Consider the following 18,621-nt stretch of genomic DNA (forward strand, 5'->3'; position numbering starts at 1 on the left):
AACTCCACGACCCACCCCGGATGATGCTCCCGACAGCTTCAATGCAGGAGTGACATGTACAGACAATAGACCAGTCAGCATGTATAACCAAGCAAGATTCAAACAATTTGATATCGATTCAACACACTAAACTATGGGGCGTCGCAAACAGTAATCGAATACCGGCTTTCTCCTGACTTATCCCCCTCCTTATCCTTCTTCTATGCCTAAGACCGCAACTGCTCGCAATGCAACGTCTCTCGAGATCACCTCCAGAGTCTTGATTTACTCATCCATGACAGCAGCGAACTTGTCCGTCATCTTCTGTTGGATCTCCTCGTACTATCAACCTTGTTAGCATATACTCAAAAATCATCGCCGTGTTGCTTACCCTCTTGGAGATCACGTCCTGACCCTCGGTGGGAACCTCGAACTTGAGTTGTCGCAGGTTGGCCTGCAGGTCAGAGGTAGCCTCTCGCACCTTGCTCCAGCTCTGGCCCTGGGCAATCGCCTTCTGGGCCTCATCGTGGAAGCCCACCATGAGCTTCATCATCCACTCAGTCTTCCAGATGGGGCAGAACTGGTCATAGTCTGAGTAACCGTTCTGCTGCAGGAAGTCCTCCTTGAGCAGAGCGGCAATATCCAGAGTGATCTTGTCGGGATCAGACAGCGCACTCTTTCCGACCAGCTGCACGACCTGGTCGAGCTCCTCAGAGTCGGAGAGGAGCTGCTTGATGCGGTCTCGGAGACGGGGAAAATCGGGGTAGTTCTTCTCGTAGAACTTGTCCAGTGTGTTGGTGTACTTGCTGTACGAGGCGGATGTGTTGATCGAAGGGAAATGCTTTCGCTGGGCAAGCTTCTTGTCGAGACCCCAGAAGACCTGCACAATACCCAGAGTAGCCGTAGTGACGGGATCCGAGAAATCACCACCAGGGGGACTGACGGCACCGACAATGCTGACACTGCCCTGGCGCTCAGGAGAACCCAGAGTCTTGACACGACCGGCTCGCTCGTAGAACGAGGCGAGCTTGGCACCCAGGTAGGCGGGGAAACCCTGATCAGCAGGCATTTCTCCCAGACGACCAGACAGTTCTCGAAGAGCCTCAGCCCATCGGGAGGAAGAGTCAGCCATCATGGCAACGTTGAGACCCTGGTCACGGAAGTACTCGGCGACAGTAATTCCAGTGTAGATGGAGGCTTCTCGGGCAGCGACAGGCATGTTGGAGGTGTTGGCAATGAGCGTAGTTCGCTTCATGATGGGCTCCTTGCGACCCTCAACCTCAATGGTGAGCTCGGGGAAATCCTTCAAGACTTCGGCCATCTCGTTGCCTCGCTCACCACATCCGACGTAAACGATAACATCACTGTTGGAGAACTTGGACACAGACTGACTAATGACAGTCTTTCCACAACCGAAAGCACCAGGGATAGCGACAGTTCCACCCTGGACACTGGGGAAGAGGGCGTCGAGAACTCGCTGGCCGACGATGAAGGGCTGATCGGCAGACATCTTGTCGTTTGAAGGGCGAGGCACTCGGACGGGCCAGGACTGCATCATGGGGTACTCGGTCTTCTTGCCGTCGAACTCGACCTCGAGGAGCTTCTCGACGACTGTGTACTCGCCCTTGGAGGCGATCTTGGTGATGGTTCCTCGGGCGCGAGGGGGGAACAGAATCTTGTGGCTGGCGAGGAAAGAGTTCTCGAAGACGGTACCCCAGACATCACCACCCGAGATGTGGTCACCGACCTTTAGGGTCGGGGTAAACTCCCACTTCTTCTCACGGTCGAGCGCGGGAACCGAGACACCGCGGGGGATGTAGATGGACTTGGCGATGTTCGAGATGGCCTCGAGGGGACGCTGAATACCGTCGTAAATACCGTTGAGCAGACCGGGGCCGAGCTCGACGGACAAGGGCTTTCTGGTTCGGAAAACGGGGTCACCGACAGTGACGCCGGCTAGGATCTCAATTAGTATCGCGATCTCGAGTTCCATCATGGGTTGTCGTACATGTCTCCTCGTAAACCTGAATAGTGGCTTGGTCGCCATTGATTCGAATAACCTCACCAGCAAGGCTATCGTGACCTACTTTGACCTGGACGAGTTGTTGGTTAGATTTGGGCCGATGATGACGATGGTGGATGATTGCGACTAACCAACTCGTACATGGCAACACCAATCATGTCCTCAGCCACCACGACGGGACTGTTGAGAGAGTCAGTAAAACATGATGACGTCCCATGAGCCTTGTGCAGGATGCATTTCGAGGGCGCAGATGGCTCGCGAAGCCGAGAAAAGCTGGAGGAACTGACCCGGAGATGGAGTAAATCTTGCCTAAGAAGATTGTTAGCGACCAGGCCAAGGTACCTTCAAAAGTGCCCAAACATGAGCGGTCCTAGCATCTACATACCCTGTTGAGGCGCATCATCTTCGTTGACGTTGCTGCTAGCAGCCTTTGCTTTCTGCAGCATTGGTCATGTCAGCCTCTCGAATCCAGCGGGGCAATGGACGCCGTGTCGTCACGGGTCTGGCAGCAAGCATCAGGGGAACCAGGTTCTTGAGGTCGGGAATCAACATACGGGAGGCATCTTGGGCGGCGAAACGGGGGCGCTGTCGGGATCAAGACGGATCTGAGGAATGGGTCTCGGAGAGGACGGCGACGCAGGCCGGATACAGGGTAGGGTCGGGTCGGAGGAGGATGAGGTCGAGGGAGGCGGTCGAGATGGAGTTGGAGATGATGGAGATGGTGGTGGAGAGTTTGGCAGAGGCACCTGGCAAGCTACGTCGACTAGAGCCTGAGCGGCAGCGACAGCAGCAGCACGAGCTTGCACCTTCCCAGCTCCAGTTCCAGGTCCACGGTGGAGCCTGGATGATGACGATGCGGTGCGGGTGGGGCCTCCGCCTTCGCCTGCACCTGGAGCTTGTGTGCGAGAGGCGGCGAGGGCGTTAGCGGCTGCCGCAGGGGCTGCATCGCTGGAACTGCTGCTGAAGCTCCCCGCGCGGCCCCTGGAGCTGTCGCTGTCGGCCGTCTCTCTGTTGTTGCCGTTGGTGTCTTCGTCGCCGGAGTCGTCCTCGCCTCGGGCGCGGATCAGGTCCAGAAGCGAGGGCCTTGCTCGCAGTGTGGGACGAATTCCGAGCATGCAACGAGCGCCTCTTTCGGCAAGTTTCTTTTTATTCTCTTCTTGTTGCGCTGTGTGATTGCGACGATGAGAGTGAGTTGCTTAAATTATTGGTACATGTGTTGATGGAAGGAGGGATGGGTGAAGTGCAGCAGGGCGGGTGGCTTCCATAACAGGACAACCTTAGCTACGGAACCTCTAACGCTTACGCTGCCCTGCGCTGCGGGCGCTGATCATGGTGCAGCAATCAATGCAAGTGGGTGCCTAATCCTTGTTTGATGCCTCGCCAGGCTGCCTCTTGTTGGAGTATTTGTTTCACATGAGTAGCTCGTCTTTCTCATCATGATCAACTAACAGAGGCTGTGAATTAGATATATCAAGGGGCTGGCCAGCCATCACAGAGTACGGCTATCTCGACGCCAATCACACATCAGGTCTCACTCCTCAGACAATATCTTGGCAACAACATTTCGATACTTGTTGTATATCTGTCTATCTAACGAGTTACTCAGTCTAGTTTACGACATTGATCGATCTTGAGCATTAAAATACTAAACAGCGCAAAAAGAACCACTCATGCCCTCTACACCAACTCTGCTCGCTCACTTCGTCTTCTTATCTTGATTCTCCCGCTCCCATTCTTCTCCCAACTCCTTCGCCTGCTGATTGAGCTTCTCGATAGCCGCCCTCGCCCCAGGCCACGGCTTCCTCCCTCGTCCAGTATCAAACAGCCTGTAAACCGCCGGTATGTCGATACCGTCCATCAGCAGGTTATAGAACTTGCGGTCATTCCACCAGAGCTTCCACGCCTTCCACGAGAAGCAACCCAGGTTCTCCGTCACACCTGTGCCCGCTGCTTGGTTCAGCCACTCGTACGTGGGCGCCGACGCGAGACGCATGCCGAGGTGAGGTACTGGTGCTTCCTCGAGGGTCTTGACCATAAAGTCGTAGTGGGTGTCGATGTCGCGGCGTCTCTCTTGTGCTGGTTCTATCGGGTAACTGCCAGACCAGACGCCAGCGAGTGCCATTGAGATTAGATCGTAGAGAACGAAAGGGGGCTTCATGATGATGGCATGACCGAGGAAAGCCAGTGACTCTGGATACTGCTCTGAGAGGAACCCATGATATAGTCGAGCAAACTTGTTATCGTCGCTGTAATGTCGAGCTGCCTGAATCTTCTTGTTATGATCAGGAGCGATGGCTGAGTCGGTAGGATCACCAGGTCCCCTGACCACAGAAAAGTCGTAATGGTAACCCGAACAGAAGACGATGGCATCGAGGTCATCCAAAACGGTCCCGTCGGTCAGGGTAACAGACTTGGGTCCTGTCACCTCCTGAATACCTAAGACTGACTTGACACGACCATCTCGGAGGTTATCTGCAAGGTCATCCGAAAAGATTGGAACTCGGTGCAAGATTCCGTCAATAGGTCGAGATGAAGCAAATGATGAATGCTCGGTTAGGAACGGGAACGACTTGTTCCTCGTGCTGATGAGACCCTTGGACATGAGTGCAGCAAAGCCTCGTGGCCAGAGACCTGCGAGCGCTCTCACGCAGATGCCGACGCGGCGACTCATGGAATGGTCGAAGGCCTTGCCCTTGACTCGTCGAGGAAGCTATAGTAGTGGTTAGTGATTGATCAACAACTGTCACTGGAAGCTACTCACAAGGTAGAATTGGCCTCTGTGACTTAGATAGACCTTGCTGGCTCCCACCTTCACCAGAAACGATGTGGTGTCGGCTCCCGTAGCTCCAATACCAACAACAAGTACGTTCTTATCCTTGTACCTGGAAGCGTCCTTAAACTGCCGAGAGTGGAGGACGTCTCCCTCGAACTTGTCGATGCCTTTAACATTGGGGATGTTCTTGGCGTTGAGCATGCCCGTTGCGACAACCACGCGGCTAAAGGTCCTGCATTCTTCGGCACCGGATTTTGTGTTTTTGGTGAATACTTTCCATGCTCCGCGTTCTTGATCACGTTCAACATGGTCGACAGACGTTGAGAACTCAATGTGAGGGAATAAGTTGAAGTGCTTGGCGTATGATTCGATGTACTTTTCGATATCTTTTTGCGGAGGATGGACGGCATAGTCTAGACACGGGTGTAAGTTACTATATACAACGTCAAGCTACAATATACTTACCATAAGGCATAGGAAAGTCGGTAAAAGAGCACTTCCAATTGTTAGCATGTTCTAGACAGGCAATATCCGCTTGCAACTTACACAATGCCTGGAAGTATTCGCAGTCGTCCCCATCAGAGCAGTAGTCTGGTCCGTGTTCTGCGAAGCATGCCAGTTGCCGCCAATGTACTCGTTCCTCTCAAAGGCGGTTGCGTTGAGACCCTGCTCGAGGAGGTTCTTGAGGGCGAGGAGTCCGAGGACTCCTGTGCCTATCACGCACACGTCGGAGCCGACTTGTTGACTTTGCGAAGAGGCCATTTTCGTAGTAGTATTATCTTGATGATAATGGGACTATGGGTCCTTCCAGAGCAGTTCAGTCACATCATTATATATCCAATTTCCCATCCTCTTCCTCTCAAGACCAGCTCCCATGATAATGCTCCGGCCTGCATCGCCACGAACCTCAACACCATTGGCAGCCTCGGATGGGTTGCCGATACGCTCACGGCGTGTCAGCATCTAGACCTCTTTCAGAGCTTTGTTTCAACCTAGCGGGAGGGTATTGGATTTTGCAGGGTATGGTTTGGCATATTCCGGGGGTGTAATATTTTGGGCGATGGGGGTCGTCGATCTGGGTGAGATTCGTATGTGTCCGAACAAAGTCTCCGGCCTACCTGACAAATGCCAAACCTGAGCAGGTGGTTTGGAAACTGAATGGTTGGTGGATTAGTTGGTCAGATAAACCCTGGCGGCTCGTCTACGTTCCGGAGGTTCTTTGGTCCCGTACCAGCGCCAGAGGCAACGGACGAGCCGGCCGGCTTGACAACTTGATGCATCTTATTAACGATCTCGCCACTTGGACAGAGCCGGTATTTATAAAGTCCCGGATAAGGTTATCGAATTGAGTTTTGCCAAGAGCCTCTGCGCCCTTCAAGACTCACTCGGCCGAATGTTGAACCGTCAACATCGCCTCATAATATATCAAGATGGCTCACAAAGTCTCCGATGGAACTTGAGAGTCTTGGGAACAACATTTCTTTGATTATTTACTATGAGTATACCTGAAGTACTGTACGTGTATCGTGTATATCGTGTATTGTTATCTTCAATGATAACATCCATCACCCAAACAACTCCAGATTCTTCCCAAGTAGCAAACCCTGCAACATCTCCAACACGCCCTTCTTCGACACCAAAGCCGATAGGGTAGCCTGCATAACGGAGATGCCACACTCATCCCGCTCTGAGCTGTCTTCCATTCTCCTCTGGTAGTAAACACCAAGTGTAGGAACATCGCAGTTATCCTCACTCCGAGCTGCCCGCAGCTGACAGATCTGTGTCTCTCGGCAGTCTTCATTGCATTCTGGCTGTTTCCATCCGCGACTCATGCGTAGCATAAATTCATCGAATGCCGCTTGATCTGTCTCGAACCTTTCGGTTACGTTATGCCAGAACGCTGCGGTGAGCTCTGCGTGAGGATGCGTCAGGGGAGGGTTTGTGAGAGGCCCGTATGTTTCCTTGGCTGAATAGTATTTCTTCCACACAGGCCCCTGAGTCTGGTAAGTGTCGGATGTCATATCGGCGCTGTAAGTTATCGCATCGAGGACAGCAAACGTGACTGGATCAACATCGTAAACGCGGAACGAGGGCATTCCCGACATAGGCGTAAGCGAAGGGCCTATGTACGAGGTCACAAAAGCATTGGAAAAGCTCCTATTCGAAGAATCGGCGTATGTAATCTGAAAATGGTCTCTGTGCGTGTGCCCGTAGAACATAGCCGCGATGGTCCCTGAGTATCGGTTCACGACCTCGTTGAGGTAGTGTGATTGGTCATGGAATGCGTTCCTGTCTCCGAGTGGCATGTGTCCGATGATGTAAACATGCTCGCCTACCTTCTCTGCTGCATCAAGCTCTCTTACAAGCCACTCTATCTGACCACTTGGGTCACGGAGCATATCTTTTTGGAACAACCAGAAGTTTCCACGGTAGAACAGGTTGGTGTTGAGAGAAATGACACGTAGGTTTCCATGAGGGTATCGAGTCGAGTATGCCCCAAGTTCCTCTGCTTTGACGGCAGCTTTGGGGCCGATCCAGTGTGACCAGATACCTGAGAGCAGATCGTAGATCCATTGCGATGAGTTGCCAATTGAGTTGGGCTGAAAGGCGTTTGTGGGATGTGCTTCGTGGTTTCCAGCAGTGCCGTAGACAATGCCCAGGTGATTATCCATGTTTACATAGGATTCGACAACTATAACGCGTTAGCTTATGCCAATGACAGACACGCAACACATACTCTGGCCTTCGTTATAAGGAATGCTCGTATTCCAGATGGCATGGTCGACAACATCCCCCGTGAAGATGCTAAAGGCTGCATCAGGAACCAACTCCTTGATAGCTTTATACATGCTAAGCTCGAGCCTAGTGGGAGAATCACAGGTGTGTTCGCCATAAGGGCCAGCTGGCGAGTCCGTGTTACCAGGCTCATCTCCCTCAGTGTAAGGTCTGTTTAATTAGAAACTCCCCTTTGAGTCTTGGACACAATGGCACTAACCTGCAGCATATAGGCTTTCTACACTCTGAATTCGACCCCTCGGTATACATTTGATCGACGTGAATATCAGAGTAGTGCACGACCTTAATGGGGTCCTGTCCACTCGGAGCAGGACGTGTTCGAGGTAGTGTCTTGGGCGGGAAAGGGACTGCCCATGGCTCGACTGCTGGATATTTGCAGAGCCCCAAGAAGGTTACGCAGAATAGATCTGATGTCTTTGACCCGATGACCAGATTTCTCAAGGCCTCGGCGATGATGGGTCCTTCAAGCTCGATGGTCCCATCACAAACATCGGCATCCTCCACCTAGAACCAATGAGTGGCGGATCAATTGACAGCAGCAAAGACACTACCTTTGATAACTTGCATATATCCTTGACGGTATCAACAAAGGCTCGATCACCCAGAGCAGCAAGCCCTTTGAAGGTTAACAGAAGCCCCTGCATTAGTTAGTCTCATGTCTCTCCTGGGGTATCTGGGTCGACCTACCTGGCATCCTGAACACGACGAAACACCTCTACTCTGCTCCCATATCCGATCTGCCCAGTCATCACCGTTCAGCGTCTTTTGAGCATCGGTGACGCCTCGAGGTGAATTGGCCGATCCGTCATTACCGAGAACTCGTCCCCCAAACAAGCCGAGGCATGTCAAGATCGCTGTGGATAACCGCATCTTCACTCGATAAGAACTGAATCAACAGTCACATAACCCTAAAGTGAAGAGAGTCGAGGAACAGAAAAAGAGCATGACCCCAACGAGAAGATGTCCCCGTAATCATGATCACCAGGGTCGCTTCCCCCAGTCTGAGGCGTGACTATGTCGTCTTGTAAGGGTTCCCCAGAGAGGCTTAGGGCGGGCCGCCATGAAGCCCACATGACCCAATCGGAGCCAACGTTTTGGGCATGGTACTGGGGATAACGTCACCATAGGTTACCAGGTGTTGGTCATGATGGATGGTGCCGATGATGTTGGAGGCATCATTGGAGAGGCAAGAGTTGATTCTGTATTCAAACTGCTTCACCTTACACTACTACTGGCTACAACATCTGAGTTGACTTGCATGTCTCAGAACGCATTCATTCATTAATAACCTACTCTATGACCGGCTATGTTACATGATTTCCAAGAGGAGTGTTTGCGACCAGTCTCCTACCAGTACTGGAATGTAGTAATACACGGAGCAAGAAACCGGCTCCCTCTTTTGTTTTTTACAAGGCCCTCCCATGCATAATTTTCGTCCGCCGTCCAGTTCATCATCTTACAATACACCGCCTGCTGCCTCTTTTACGACTTGAATATCCTGTGTGGGATCGTCCTCTCGGTCCACGCCACCTTGACGCCTTTGTCCTTCCTTTCTTCCCTTTTCATGGTCTCCCTATACAACTGCCCGGCTGCGGTTGATTTCGCCAGGCCTCCTGACCAAGCCCTATACCATAACCTGCTTCGCTCTTCGGGATCCGACTGGAGTGTCTTCTTTCGTCGAGATCGGATCTGTGCGAGGATCCTCTCGGCCCTTTCCTGAGGTAGCTCTGTAATCGAGTACTCCACCATCCATCGGCGCTTCTCATTCCAGTCCTCCCTGAGTTCGACGCGCTCGACAACTTGGTCATCCATCTTGTTGCGAACCGTAATGTACATGCCGAGCAGCTCCCGCTCCTTCTTTGGAGCTTCCTGCTCGACTGAGGCGGCGTCTAGCGACTCTGTGGTCGCTCCAGTAGCTATCGCTTCTTCCAAAGGAGTGGGCTCAGATTCACCCTCAACAGCTTTAGCAGCTTCATCAACTTCATCAGCTTCGGCGCTCGCCTGCTTTTGGGCCTGGACCAATTCCGAAAGCACTCGCTCAAACGTTCCCATGCTGCTGGCCTTGTGATCGACACTCTGAGCTACCCTCAAAATGAGGTCTTTGAGCGATGCATCTGACAGCTTGCTGTTGTCTGCTGGCTCAGCCTGTTCACCAACGGCCTCGTTGATCATCTCGGATGATGTGACATCAACAGCGTTGGCACCCTCGATGGATGCAGACTCAACAGTGGACCCCTCCTCAGTTGATATGGCATCAGCAGCCTTGGAATCCTCTTCGAGGGATGCAGTATCAACAGCCATAGAGTGCTCTGTGCCCGAGATGGTGTCAACAGCATTGGAACCTTCGACAGATGCAGAATCAGTCACGGCGGATCCCTCTTCGGCCGATGTGATACCTGCGGCCTCAGAAGTCTCCTCGGTATCAATAGTCTTAGGGCCTTCCTCAGTCAATGTGGCATCCACGACCTTGGACCCTTCCTCTGTCACAGCCTCGCTGCCTTGGGCCAGAGCCTCAGGGGTTTCCTCGACAGCGGCCTGAGAGCTGGGCTGTTCGGAATCCACATCGCGAGAGACACTCTCTTGAGACAGCTCCTCTGTTTGTGGCTTTTCCTCCACCTCCTGACTCTGCTCTGAAGCCGACTGCGACTGTTCTGGGCTCCTTGCGTTAGCTTTCTCCAGATCCGCAGGCTGAGCGCCTTCATTCATGTTTTGGGGCGTATCGTCGGATTCCTTGCACAAGTCCTTGACATCCGAGAGCTCCTCAGCCAGGGCCTCAACGAGGGAGTTGAGATAGGCGTTCTTTTCAAGCTCGGAGTTTCCGGCAAGAAGGCCACTTTGCTCGAGAGCCTCCTCAATGGCATCTCTCACTGTCTGCAGTCCCAGGAAATCATTTTCCACGGTTTCATCAACCTTGGCCATCATTTCGTCCCAAGCCTTCTGTCGCTGAGGGTCTTCGGCTGAAGCAGACTCTTGCAAAGCCTCCTTATCGAGCTGGTCTTCTTGAACCCGGGCGGAGAGCTCCTCCTTGAGTTGTCTCGATTCTTCCTCCTTCTCCTTGCGCGAGAGGCCAAGAATCTCCCGCTCAAAAGCTTCGACCTTTGTCCGACCGGTCTCTTGGGTCCGATTGATCGTCTCCTCGTCGACAGGCTCAGCAAAGAAGTAGGTCAGCGGGGGGTTGGTTGGTCGAGTTTCGATGTGCAGTCGAAGTGAGCGCTTGGGGAACCGCTTTGAGGCTCTATCTAGAACTTCGTTCAGGAGCTTCAGACTGGCTTTGAATTCTTGGTCGCCAACACTGCGGTCCGAAGTTCCATGGAGGGCTCGGTCCATTTCCTCAAGGCTGATGTACTGGAAACCAAAGATACGCTGTGTGTTGTGGAAGGCGACAAAGATGCCGTCCATTCGTCCCATGCGCACTTGCAATGAATACTTGAGGAAGGCTGCCCTGATCATGTCATAGTACTCGCGCTCGAATGACTCCCATTCGCCGAAACGGTTGCGGATCTCATACCCCAGCCCTTTCTCGTAGCCTTCGACATCCATTCGAATAGACACGACTGCTCGTGTCTTCAGATCAAACATTCCAGTGCCAGGTAGTCGTGGGTCGTATGCATCAAGTTGCGAACGTAGCATGAAATCGCCAAGCGTTGAGTAGTGGAATGCTTCATCGGCGTTCTTTTCCTCCTCAGACAGCTCATGCGACTTTGTCCTTCTGTACTTTTCAAACTCCTTCTTTGGAATGGTGAGGAGCTTTTCCATCGACTTTCCAAGCATGCTCAGAATGTTTGCCGTGTCATATTCCTTGTCGGCATCAATGGCATAGACACCATCCTTATAGCGAGCGAACGCAGCAGCAGGTCCTCGAGTCAGGGCGGTGAATGACTCGAACTCGACATTGAAAGAGCGCGATAGGTGCTCAAAACTAGGCGCTCTCCATGCTGACAGAAGGAAATGGAAATGGGCGAGCATAGACGTCAAGCTGGAGGTGGAACCGCAGTACTTCTTGCCATACTTGGCACTCAGATCTCTGAGTCTGGTATCCTTGGAGGATGTGACATACTCCTTCAGAGCGTTGAAGTCGAACTGCTCCACGGGCATGATTGTGGCGAGGTAGGGGTCAAAGTTGAAGACCTTTGATCGCTTGTCTTGAAGCTGGTAGACTCCAGGGTTGAAAAGAACCCTGTCCAGGTTGTACTCGAGTTTCGGGACGTCTCCTGCCAACTTTTCTTCGACTGGCACCAACTTCAGTTTTCGAGGGCTGATTACTTTCACGTCCACCATATCCTTGCGTTTCTTGGACTTTTTGCCTTTTTTGGCGGTTGTGGCAGCCGGTATATCAGTAGCTAGATGACCAAGTTCGTCCTGGAGAGTTTTCCTGACTTTTGTTGGAGCGGAGGGGGGTGTCCTTGTCTCTGATGGAACAGGGGGAGGTTCGCTCGACATGAAGGGTGTCGCGTCCGGGCCAAGCGACAAATCATGTTGGGCATATTGATACATCTGACCTTGGGCACCCTCCATCTCATTGGACAGTGGGTTGCGCTGATGTTGAAGCTTTTCTCGGAGCGATGTCCACAAGCCTGCTTGTTGAGCAATCTTGGATGTCCAATCTGCGTTGCTATCCTTGGCTGCAACTTCGCCTGGGATGGGAGCTTCGTCGGGGATCTTGGCTCCCTTTGATTTCGACCTCCTGGACTTTCTCTTACTCTTTGGCGGATCACTCGGCGGGTTGCTTGGCTCGTCAGAACCACCAGAACCACCAGAACTACCAACACCATAGACCTTCCGCACCACGTCTAATGCCTCCTCAAAGTTTCCAGGCTTTTTCTCGGCCTCGACCTCGACCGCCTCGTTTGATCCGCCAGCATCAGCCTCTTTCTTAGAGGCCTTCTTAGAGGCTCTCTTCTTCTTGGCCAGTCTTGTAGCCTTCCTCGCCTTCATGTTTTCGGCATCCTTCTTCATTTCACGGATTCGGGTTTGAAGATTCTCTGATGAGGCATCGAGGCCATTCAGAATATCTTCAGATTTGCCGATAGGGGAGGGCTGAGGCGTTGGAGCGCTGTCCGAGTTGGTCTCGGTGGCAAACGAGCGTCGAGGGAAGCATTGGGTCGAACATCGTAGATAAGGACGGCATATATACGAAAGATTGGCCGAAAGGCCAGCTCCGCGTCGGGCGCGAAGCATTGGGGCGTCGCGTTGTCGAGGTTGAACAGTGCCTTACAGGATGGTGATTCTCTTGGATGCCAGGAATGAGACTCAAAATTTCCCACCTCCAACTTCTTCAGCGCCTTATCGATAAGAAGGGACGGAAATATGCCGGTGATGCGGGCATGTATGGCACGTGATTGGCCAGCTCCCCTACCTAGCACGGGGAACTGTACGGTTACAGCCCAGTCCTCGTCATTCTGGGGCCTCCAACTTGAAAGAGGACACCACAAAGAAACGCCAACCCAAGCGCACTTCCACCAGAGGTGGAACCTCATGCTGTAGTCATGGGCGCGAGTGATTCAAAGCTCGTTTTCAAGCAGGGCATCTTTCGATTGTCCGAAGAGCGCCATATCCCAGCCGATGATGCCTACTGGACCTCTGTTCGTCCTCTATCCGTACTCCACCCTGACTATCAAGATGGTGCTAATCGACTGTTAGTTCTGGGAGCTCCCTGAGTCGTCCGAGGATGTCTTCAGTCTATTTACTCCTGCCGACATTCGCCGCACTCGAGATCGCGCACTTGAGAACTTAGAGACCCTCATCCTCGCCGTCACCTCTCGCCTATTCATACTACGTCATCACCCATCCTTTCCCGATCCCGAGCTTGCCCCCGAGCGGGAGGCCCTGAACTGCATCCGGGTTCTCACACGAATCTTACCATACTTGTACGAGAAAGACACGCTCAGTGGCTGGGAAGAACAATTCTTCTGGTCTCATAGACGGAAACGGACGCGACATTCAGCTATCGCGAACGAGATCCTCTTTGATGAAGCGCAGGAAGCAAAGCAGAAAGCCGAGGGAAAGGAATTTGAAGAGGTGAAGCCGCTTGCCGAAGAGTTGATAGATACATTGGTGGACCTATTGTTCTTCTCTGATCTGACTCTACCTCGACAACCAAACGGCCGGTCCAAGGTCACATATGCGATATGGCAAAGCGGCGTCGGGTGCAATACTGCGGTCGCAACGACCAAGGAGTATGAGAGCAACCGATCCGAGATCCTGCGCCTCCTACTAGCACTATCCGGTCAGAGCATGTACATGACGGCGGGTGTTCTTCCACAGAATGGTGTGCGAGCGTTGACCCATCTGTGCACATGCTCTGATAAGCAAGTTGTGCTCTCGATGCTTTGCTCTCTTCTCAACACGGTTCGTTCCTATTTGAGACCAATACTAAAGTTAACCTACTAACTATGATTTTGTAGACTTTGAAGTACAACCCGGCAAGTTGGCGCGTCCCTTACAACACTCTTGTCTTCAAGGATAGTAAGCAGACGCTTGTAACATATTCTCTGCAATTCCTCCTGGTGCTTCTTCTGTACCCGATCCCGGAAACTCCATCCAACCCGTCACCCAAGAACTTCTATCGCCATTTCCTTGGCCGGCTACATCGACCCCAAGATTTCCAGTTCATCGTCGACGGAATGGGCCGAATCCTTAACCAGCCTCTGCAAGAAAAGACATCCTATCTTCCAGGGTCGCAGTCGTCTGGCAACTTTGCGCCCGAGATCTTGATGCTGTTCTGGGAGATCCTCCAGTGCAACAAGAGGTTCCGCTCGTTCATCGTGGACACGGAACGAGCGCATGACTTTGTCATCCTGGCTCTGTTTTATGCCTTGGAGTATAAGAATGATGCGACCAAGCAGGGAGTTGTGCGCATGTGCGCATTCCTCCTTCAAACACTGAGCGTTGAGACCAATTTTGGCATCAACTTGAACAAATACTTTGAGGGACAGGAGAGTCTGCCCATGTCCATCCGTGTCCCCGGGTTCAGGGGCACATATGCCGATTTCCTCATTCACTCTATCTACAATCTGATCACCACAAGTCAAGGCAAGCTCTCAGCGATCTACCCAGCTCTGTTGGCGGTGATCAATAATATTGCGCCTTATCTTGAAGGCCTCAGTGCCATCAGCAGCTCAAAGTTGATGCAGCTATTCACCTCCATGTCGTCACCCTCCTTTTTGCTTGCCAATGAGACGAACCATACCCTTCTTCATTCTCTCTTGGAGTCGATCAGCTCAATTCTTGAGAACAAGTACCCCAAGAACCCTGAGTTGGTGTTTGCGATTCTCAAGAACAAGAAGCGAGTGGAGGCCCTGCGCACGTTCACATTGGAGAGCGGCCAGGAGGAGATTGAAAGGAGAAATAGAAGAAGAAAGGACTCGGGCAACCATGTTGACCCATTCGACGCCAGTTCGGTCCGGAGTTCAGCTGAGAGTCTGCGAAGTCCAAGCAGCGTTCAGCCGCATCACCCCGCTCTGGAAGAAGTTCCAGAGGATGGCGCGTTCGCAATTGGGGATGATGAGGATGACAGTGATGACGAAGACCATCAACCTACCCCTACGCGATCGACGTCGAGTGAAACCCAGTCTCAAACATCGTCAACTCCCAACGTGGAGGACGCAGTCCCGACCCAACTGCGAGGCATGTCTGAAAAGGCTCGAGGCAAGATGCCAGCCGGCGTGCCAAGTTTCTCACGACAAAACAGCACGACCAGCTTGGGCGGACACTCAATCTCGGGCCAATCGCAGACTGGTGCTTTTGAGCCAACAGCCCACTGGATCGACAGCTGGCTTCCTGAGCTTCCTCTGCACACCATACTGGCTGTGATTCAACAAGTGTCTGCCCTTCTGCCTCGTCAGGATTTAGCAAGTGATGTACCAGCATCAGAAACTCTGCGCCGACTTTCAGGCATTGAAATTGTCGGTATTGAGCCCTCGCCTCCTCGTGTCCACTCGTTTGAGTGGTCTCAACTGGCTTTGGGCTGGTATGAGTCCCTCTTGTGGGGTGTCATCTTTACGAGCGAGATGCAGGTTTCCAAGGGCACCATGGGCATCTGGAATGGTACTGCGATTAAGCTCTTCCGAGTCCAGGAGACGGCCCCAGAAGGCCCTACGCTGACATCTCCACGGGGCGCTGTCGATGCAGTGGGCAGCAACATTGTGTCACGGATCGGACAGATAAACCTTCGAGGTGGCCCCCAAGGTGGCCCCCCAGGAAGTGCTCAACCCCCTCACAGGACTGGCTGATCCTAGAGCAACTACGGATACGTTCGAGACCCAGCGGTTATCCGGCAAGCTAGGAAGCCTTGTAGATTTGTTCCGTGGACCTGGATAACCCATGCTCACGCATCAATCCATACCCCAAGAGGAAGCAAGGCTCCACAAGCGTCAACGCAGGGCTGGAACGGAATACGGCTAGATTGTTGAATTGTTTTGTCGCGAATATTGACCGCGAATGTATCTAGAACAAATGCAGGACGGAAAGTGGAATATAGGCGTTTGCGAGTTGGGGAGTTTGAGAGAAGGCAGGGCGGCGCTGGGGCACAGTCAACCATGCATAGTAAAGAATACCAACTCTGTCTCGTTTTAGGCCGGTCGCATTATTCATGCCATTCTTTCTTCACATGGACTCGATCACTAGTGCCAGTTCCATATGCAGACTGATACATGGTGTTTCACGTCTCGACTCATGCGCGATGCTACTGTGGCGTGTAGGCTGGAGGTGGCTGGAGGCTGCCCAGCTGGGACCAGCCACAGCCAACGACAGCTGGGGACCCCCGCCTGGGCCGTTCCACACCAATTCAGTTCCCTGTTTTCCAGATCAAAAGTTGGCAGCAGCAGGCAAACAACGTGATGGCCAAGACGGAATCGAAGTGCCATGGGGTCGGTCGCGAATTAAGCCGCGTATTGATCCCCAGGCAATCATTTCCGAAGCGAAGATGAGCTCGCATGCACCGCCACGCGTCGTGGGAGCTGCTGGCCAATCACTGACGGCCTCGGACCTTTTTAGCCGTGTGCTCTGGCGCTAAAGCCACAGCTGGTCAGCCACGTCAGGTCCCTTAATACCATGCCTGGCAGATATCACGGCAAGGGTGGGCTGGGCGGAAGGGTACTTTGTTTTTTGCTGGGATGCGAGGCCAGCTTCTGACTCGCATTTTCCAATTTTCCATCTTTTTTCTTCGCTTCGTGCCGTTATTCTACCGTGTTCTTTGTCGGATTCGCTCTGAAGTCTCTCCTCCGTGAGACGCTGTCTGAAACTTTGACATCTCGCAGCCCCGAGTGGAGTTTTTTGGCCGACCGCGTGTAAGACGAGCATGGCAGACCAAGCTCATGACGATCCCGCCGGGGGCTCCGGTGAGGAGATCCAGCCTTATCGCATTCGTGTGAGTTTCGGACAAGCTTCACGACTGAGCAACACACCAGCTAATGAGTGAAATAGGTCTCGAGCAAGTACCTCGACATCACCCGTCAGAAGCTCGAGCTTACTCGGCTGCCTCATGAACCCCGCTCAAAGGACTGGTGGGAGCCGAAACCCCAGGTTGAAACATTGGTCGATTACTGGTGAGTTGAGCTCTCGCGATTGTGAGTCTATAAAAATCTTACATGATTACAGGCAGGAACAATATTCGTGGCCGGACCACGAAGAGGAGCTCAACGCGACGCTCCCTCAGTTCAGAACCAGCTTCCAGACATCTACTCCGCCATCGCCTGTCCGGATTCATTTCATTCATGCCCGCTCGCCTCACGCGAATGCGGTCCCTCTTCTCTTGATACCCCCTTTTCCTCTGACCAACCTATCTCTTGGACATCTCGTCCGGCCGTTGAGCGACCCTGAAGATGCTGGGTCAACGCAACCCTTTCACCTGGTGATTCCAGCTTTGCCCGGCCTGGGTTTCAGCGACCCCCTCCCTGGCAACGCTCCTCCGATTTCTTCGACAGTGCAGATGTTGGATGCTCTGATGAAGAGACTGAACTATCCTCTCTACATCGCTAGCAACGCTGGTTCCGCCTCGGCTTCTCCCGCTGGGATCGACTGGAGACTAGCAAAGCATTTCTCGCATCACTATTCAAAGTCATGTTTGGGCTTTCACTTCATCGCGCCCCCGCTAAGCGCTCCCAAGCTCAAAGACTCAGCCAGTGAATGGTTCAAGTGGACAGTCGCCCGTGCTTTGACTTCTGGTGTTCTTGGCTACTCCAAGGACGACATCACGGCGACGGTGAAGCAGAAGGCATCGCAAGTGGGAAAGGAGAAGTCCGTCAGCAATATTGGCCAAACAGGCCACAGCAACTTTGAACCAAACACGCCGGCATATGCTCTATGCGACTCGCCTACCGGTCTCCTGCTCTATGTACTCAAGGTCCTCCGAACACTGGGTCCAAAGACGGAGCTCACTCACAAGGACATCATCACCCTCACACAGCTTATATGGCTTCCTGGTCCTGAAGCTGCGTTGCGATTCTGGGCCCAGAGCGCATCCGATTTTGAGCCCGTGGAGACAAAGAAACCGACGCTAAAGCCAAAGGTTGCGATCACAGTGTTCATGGGTGACGAGGACCAGAATGAGCAGCAAAGAACACTTCCACGACCTAAAAGGACGACATACGCCTGCCCCAGCTGGGCGAATCCGGAATATCAGGTCGTACATATGAATCGGGCATCTGGCTCTGTTGGATTCTTGTCCTGGGACCGACCAGAGGTGATCGTGGATGGAGTCAGGGGTCTAGCGAAGGCGATATTGGCCAAAGACAAGAGGATGCAAGCTTCGGAACAACCAGGAGCGACACTTGAAAACCAGCTTGAAGTCAACGGAGATCGGACAGCTCAAGCAGACCTCTCTGGAACAACTGTGCAGGACCCCAATGCCACCCCAGCTGGAGCATCTCCCAAGCCTGCAACAAAGAAACCGATTGAGGATGAGAACCATCATCTCGTTCCTCCACCAGTCTCAGCGCATGGAGGAAGCTCTTAGTAAGGATAGCTATATGTATAGGAAATGGGATAGGGATAGGATATGGATGGGTTAGGAGGGAATGGAGGGCAAAGTAATTTGATACCACGTGTTTTT

The 18,621-nt window shown here is 52.8% G+C and overlaps 6 protein-coding genes across 6 annotated transcripts; 2 read left to right on the plus strand and 4 right to left on the minus strand.

Moving 5' to 3' along the window:
- Nucleotides 1-264: 264 nt before the first annotated feature.
- On the minus strand, nt 265-3,096 carry LRP88_06176 (ATP synthase alpha/beta family, nucleotide-binding domain-containing protein; the record flags this gene model as incomplete). The annotated part of the gene is made up of 7 exons (XM_083242716.1): nt 265-321; nt 371-1,935; nt 1,988-2,072; nt 2,134-2,182; nt 2,290-2,311; nt 2,388-2,439; nt 2,557-3,096. 7 exons carry the CDS (start codon nt 3,094-3,096, stop codon nt 265-267), a joined length of 2,370 nt encoding a protein of 789 aa, XP_083101652.1.
- Nucleotides 3,097-3,698: 602 nt separating this feature from the next.
- LRP88_06177 (flavin-containing monooxygenase) lies at nt 3,699-5,537 on the minus strand (the record flags this gene model as incomplete). Its single annotated transcript, XM_083242717.1, has 4 exons — nt 3,699-4,712; nt 4,764-5,188; nt 5,241-5,271; nt 5,322-5,537. The coding sequence occupies 4 exons, from the start codon at nt 5,535-5,537 to the stop codon at nt 3,699-3,701; spliced, it is 1,686 nt and encodes a 561-aa protein (XP_083101653.1).
- Nucleotides 5,538-6,340: 803 nt separating this feature from the next.
- Nucleotides 6,341-7,447, minus strand: LRP88_06178 (Metallo-dependent phosphatase-like protein; the record flags this gene model as incomplete). Its single annotated transcript, XM_083242718.1, has 1 exon — nt 6,341-7,447. One exon carries the CDS (start codon nt 7,445-7,447, stop codon nt 6,341-6,343), a length of 1,107 nt encoding a protein of 368 aa, XP_083101654.1.
- Nucleotides 7,448-9,053: 1,606 nt separating this feature from the next.
- On the minus strand, nt 9,054-12,749 carry LRP88_06179 (mitochondrial protein Pet127-domain-containing protein; the record flags this gene model as incomplete). Its single annotated transcript, XM_083242719.1, has 1 exon — nt 9,054-12,749. One exon carries the CDS (start codon nt 12,747-12,749, stop codon nt 9,054-9,056), a length of 3,696 nt encoding a protein of 1,231 aa, XP_083101655.1.
- A 308-nt stretch (nt 12,750-13,057) lies between these two features.
- Nucleotides 13,058-15,802, plus strand: LRP88_06180 (high-temperature-induced dauer-formation protein-domain-containing protein; the record flags this gene model as incomplete). Its single annotated transcript, XM_083242720.1, has 3 exons — nt 13,058-13,153; nt 13,212-13,919; nt 13,976-15,802. The coding sequence occupies 3 exons, from the start codon at nt 13,058-13,060 to the stop codon at nt 15,800-15,802; spliced, it is 2,631 nt and encodes an 876-aa protein (XP_083101656.1).
- A 1,067-nt stretch (nt 15,803-16,869) lies between these two features.
- Nucleotides 16,870-18,525, plus strand: LRP88_06181 (epoxide hydrolase N-terminal domain-containing protein; the record flags this gene model as incomplete). The annotated part of the gene is made up of 3 exons (XM_083242721.1): nt 16,870-16,938; nt 16,995-17,116; nt 17,169-18,525. The coding sequence occupies 3 exons, from the start codon at nt 16,870-16,872 to the stop codon at nt 18,523-18,525; spliced, it is 1,548 nt and encodes a 515-aa protein (XP_083101657.1).
- Between the last annotated feature and the right edge of the window lie 96 nt (nt 18,526-18,621).

The sequence above is a fragment of the Fusarium phalaenopsidis genome (genome assembly GCF_050370095.1).
Source record: "Fusarium phalaenopsidis strain FUZ10S chromosome Unknown contig_32296, whole genome shotgun sequence".
NCBI lineage: Eukaryota > Fungi > Ascomycota > Sordariomycetes > Hypocreales > Nectriaceae > Fusarium > Fusarium phalaenopsidis.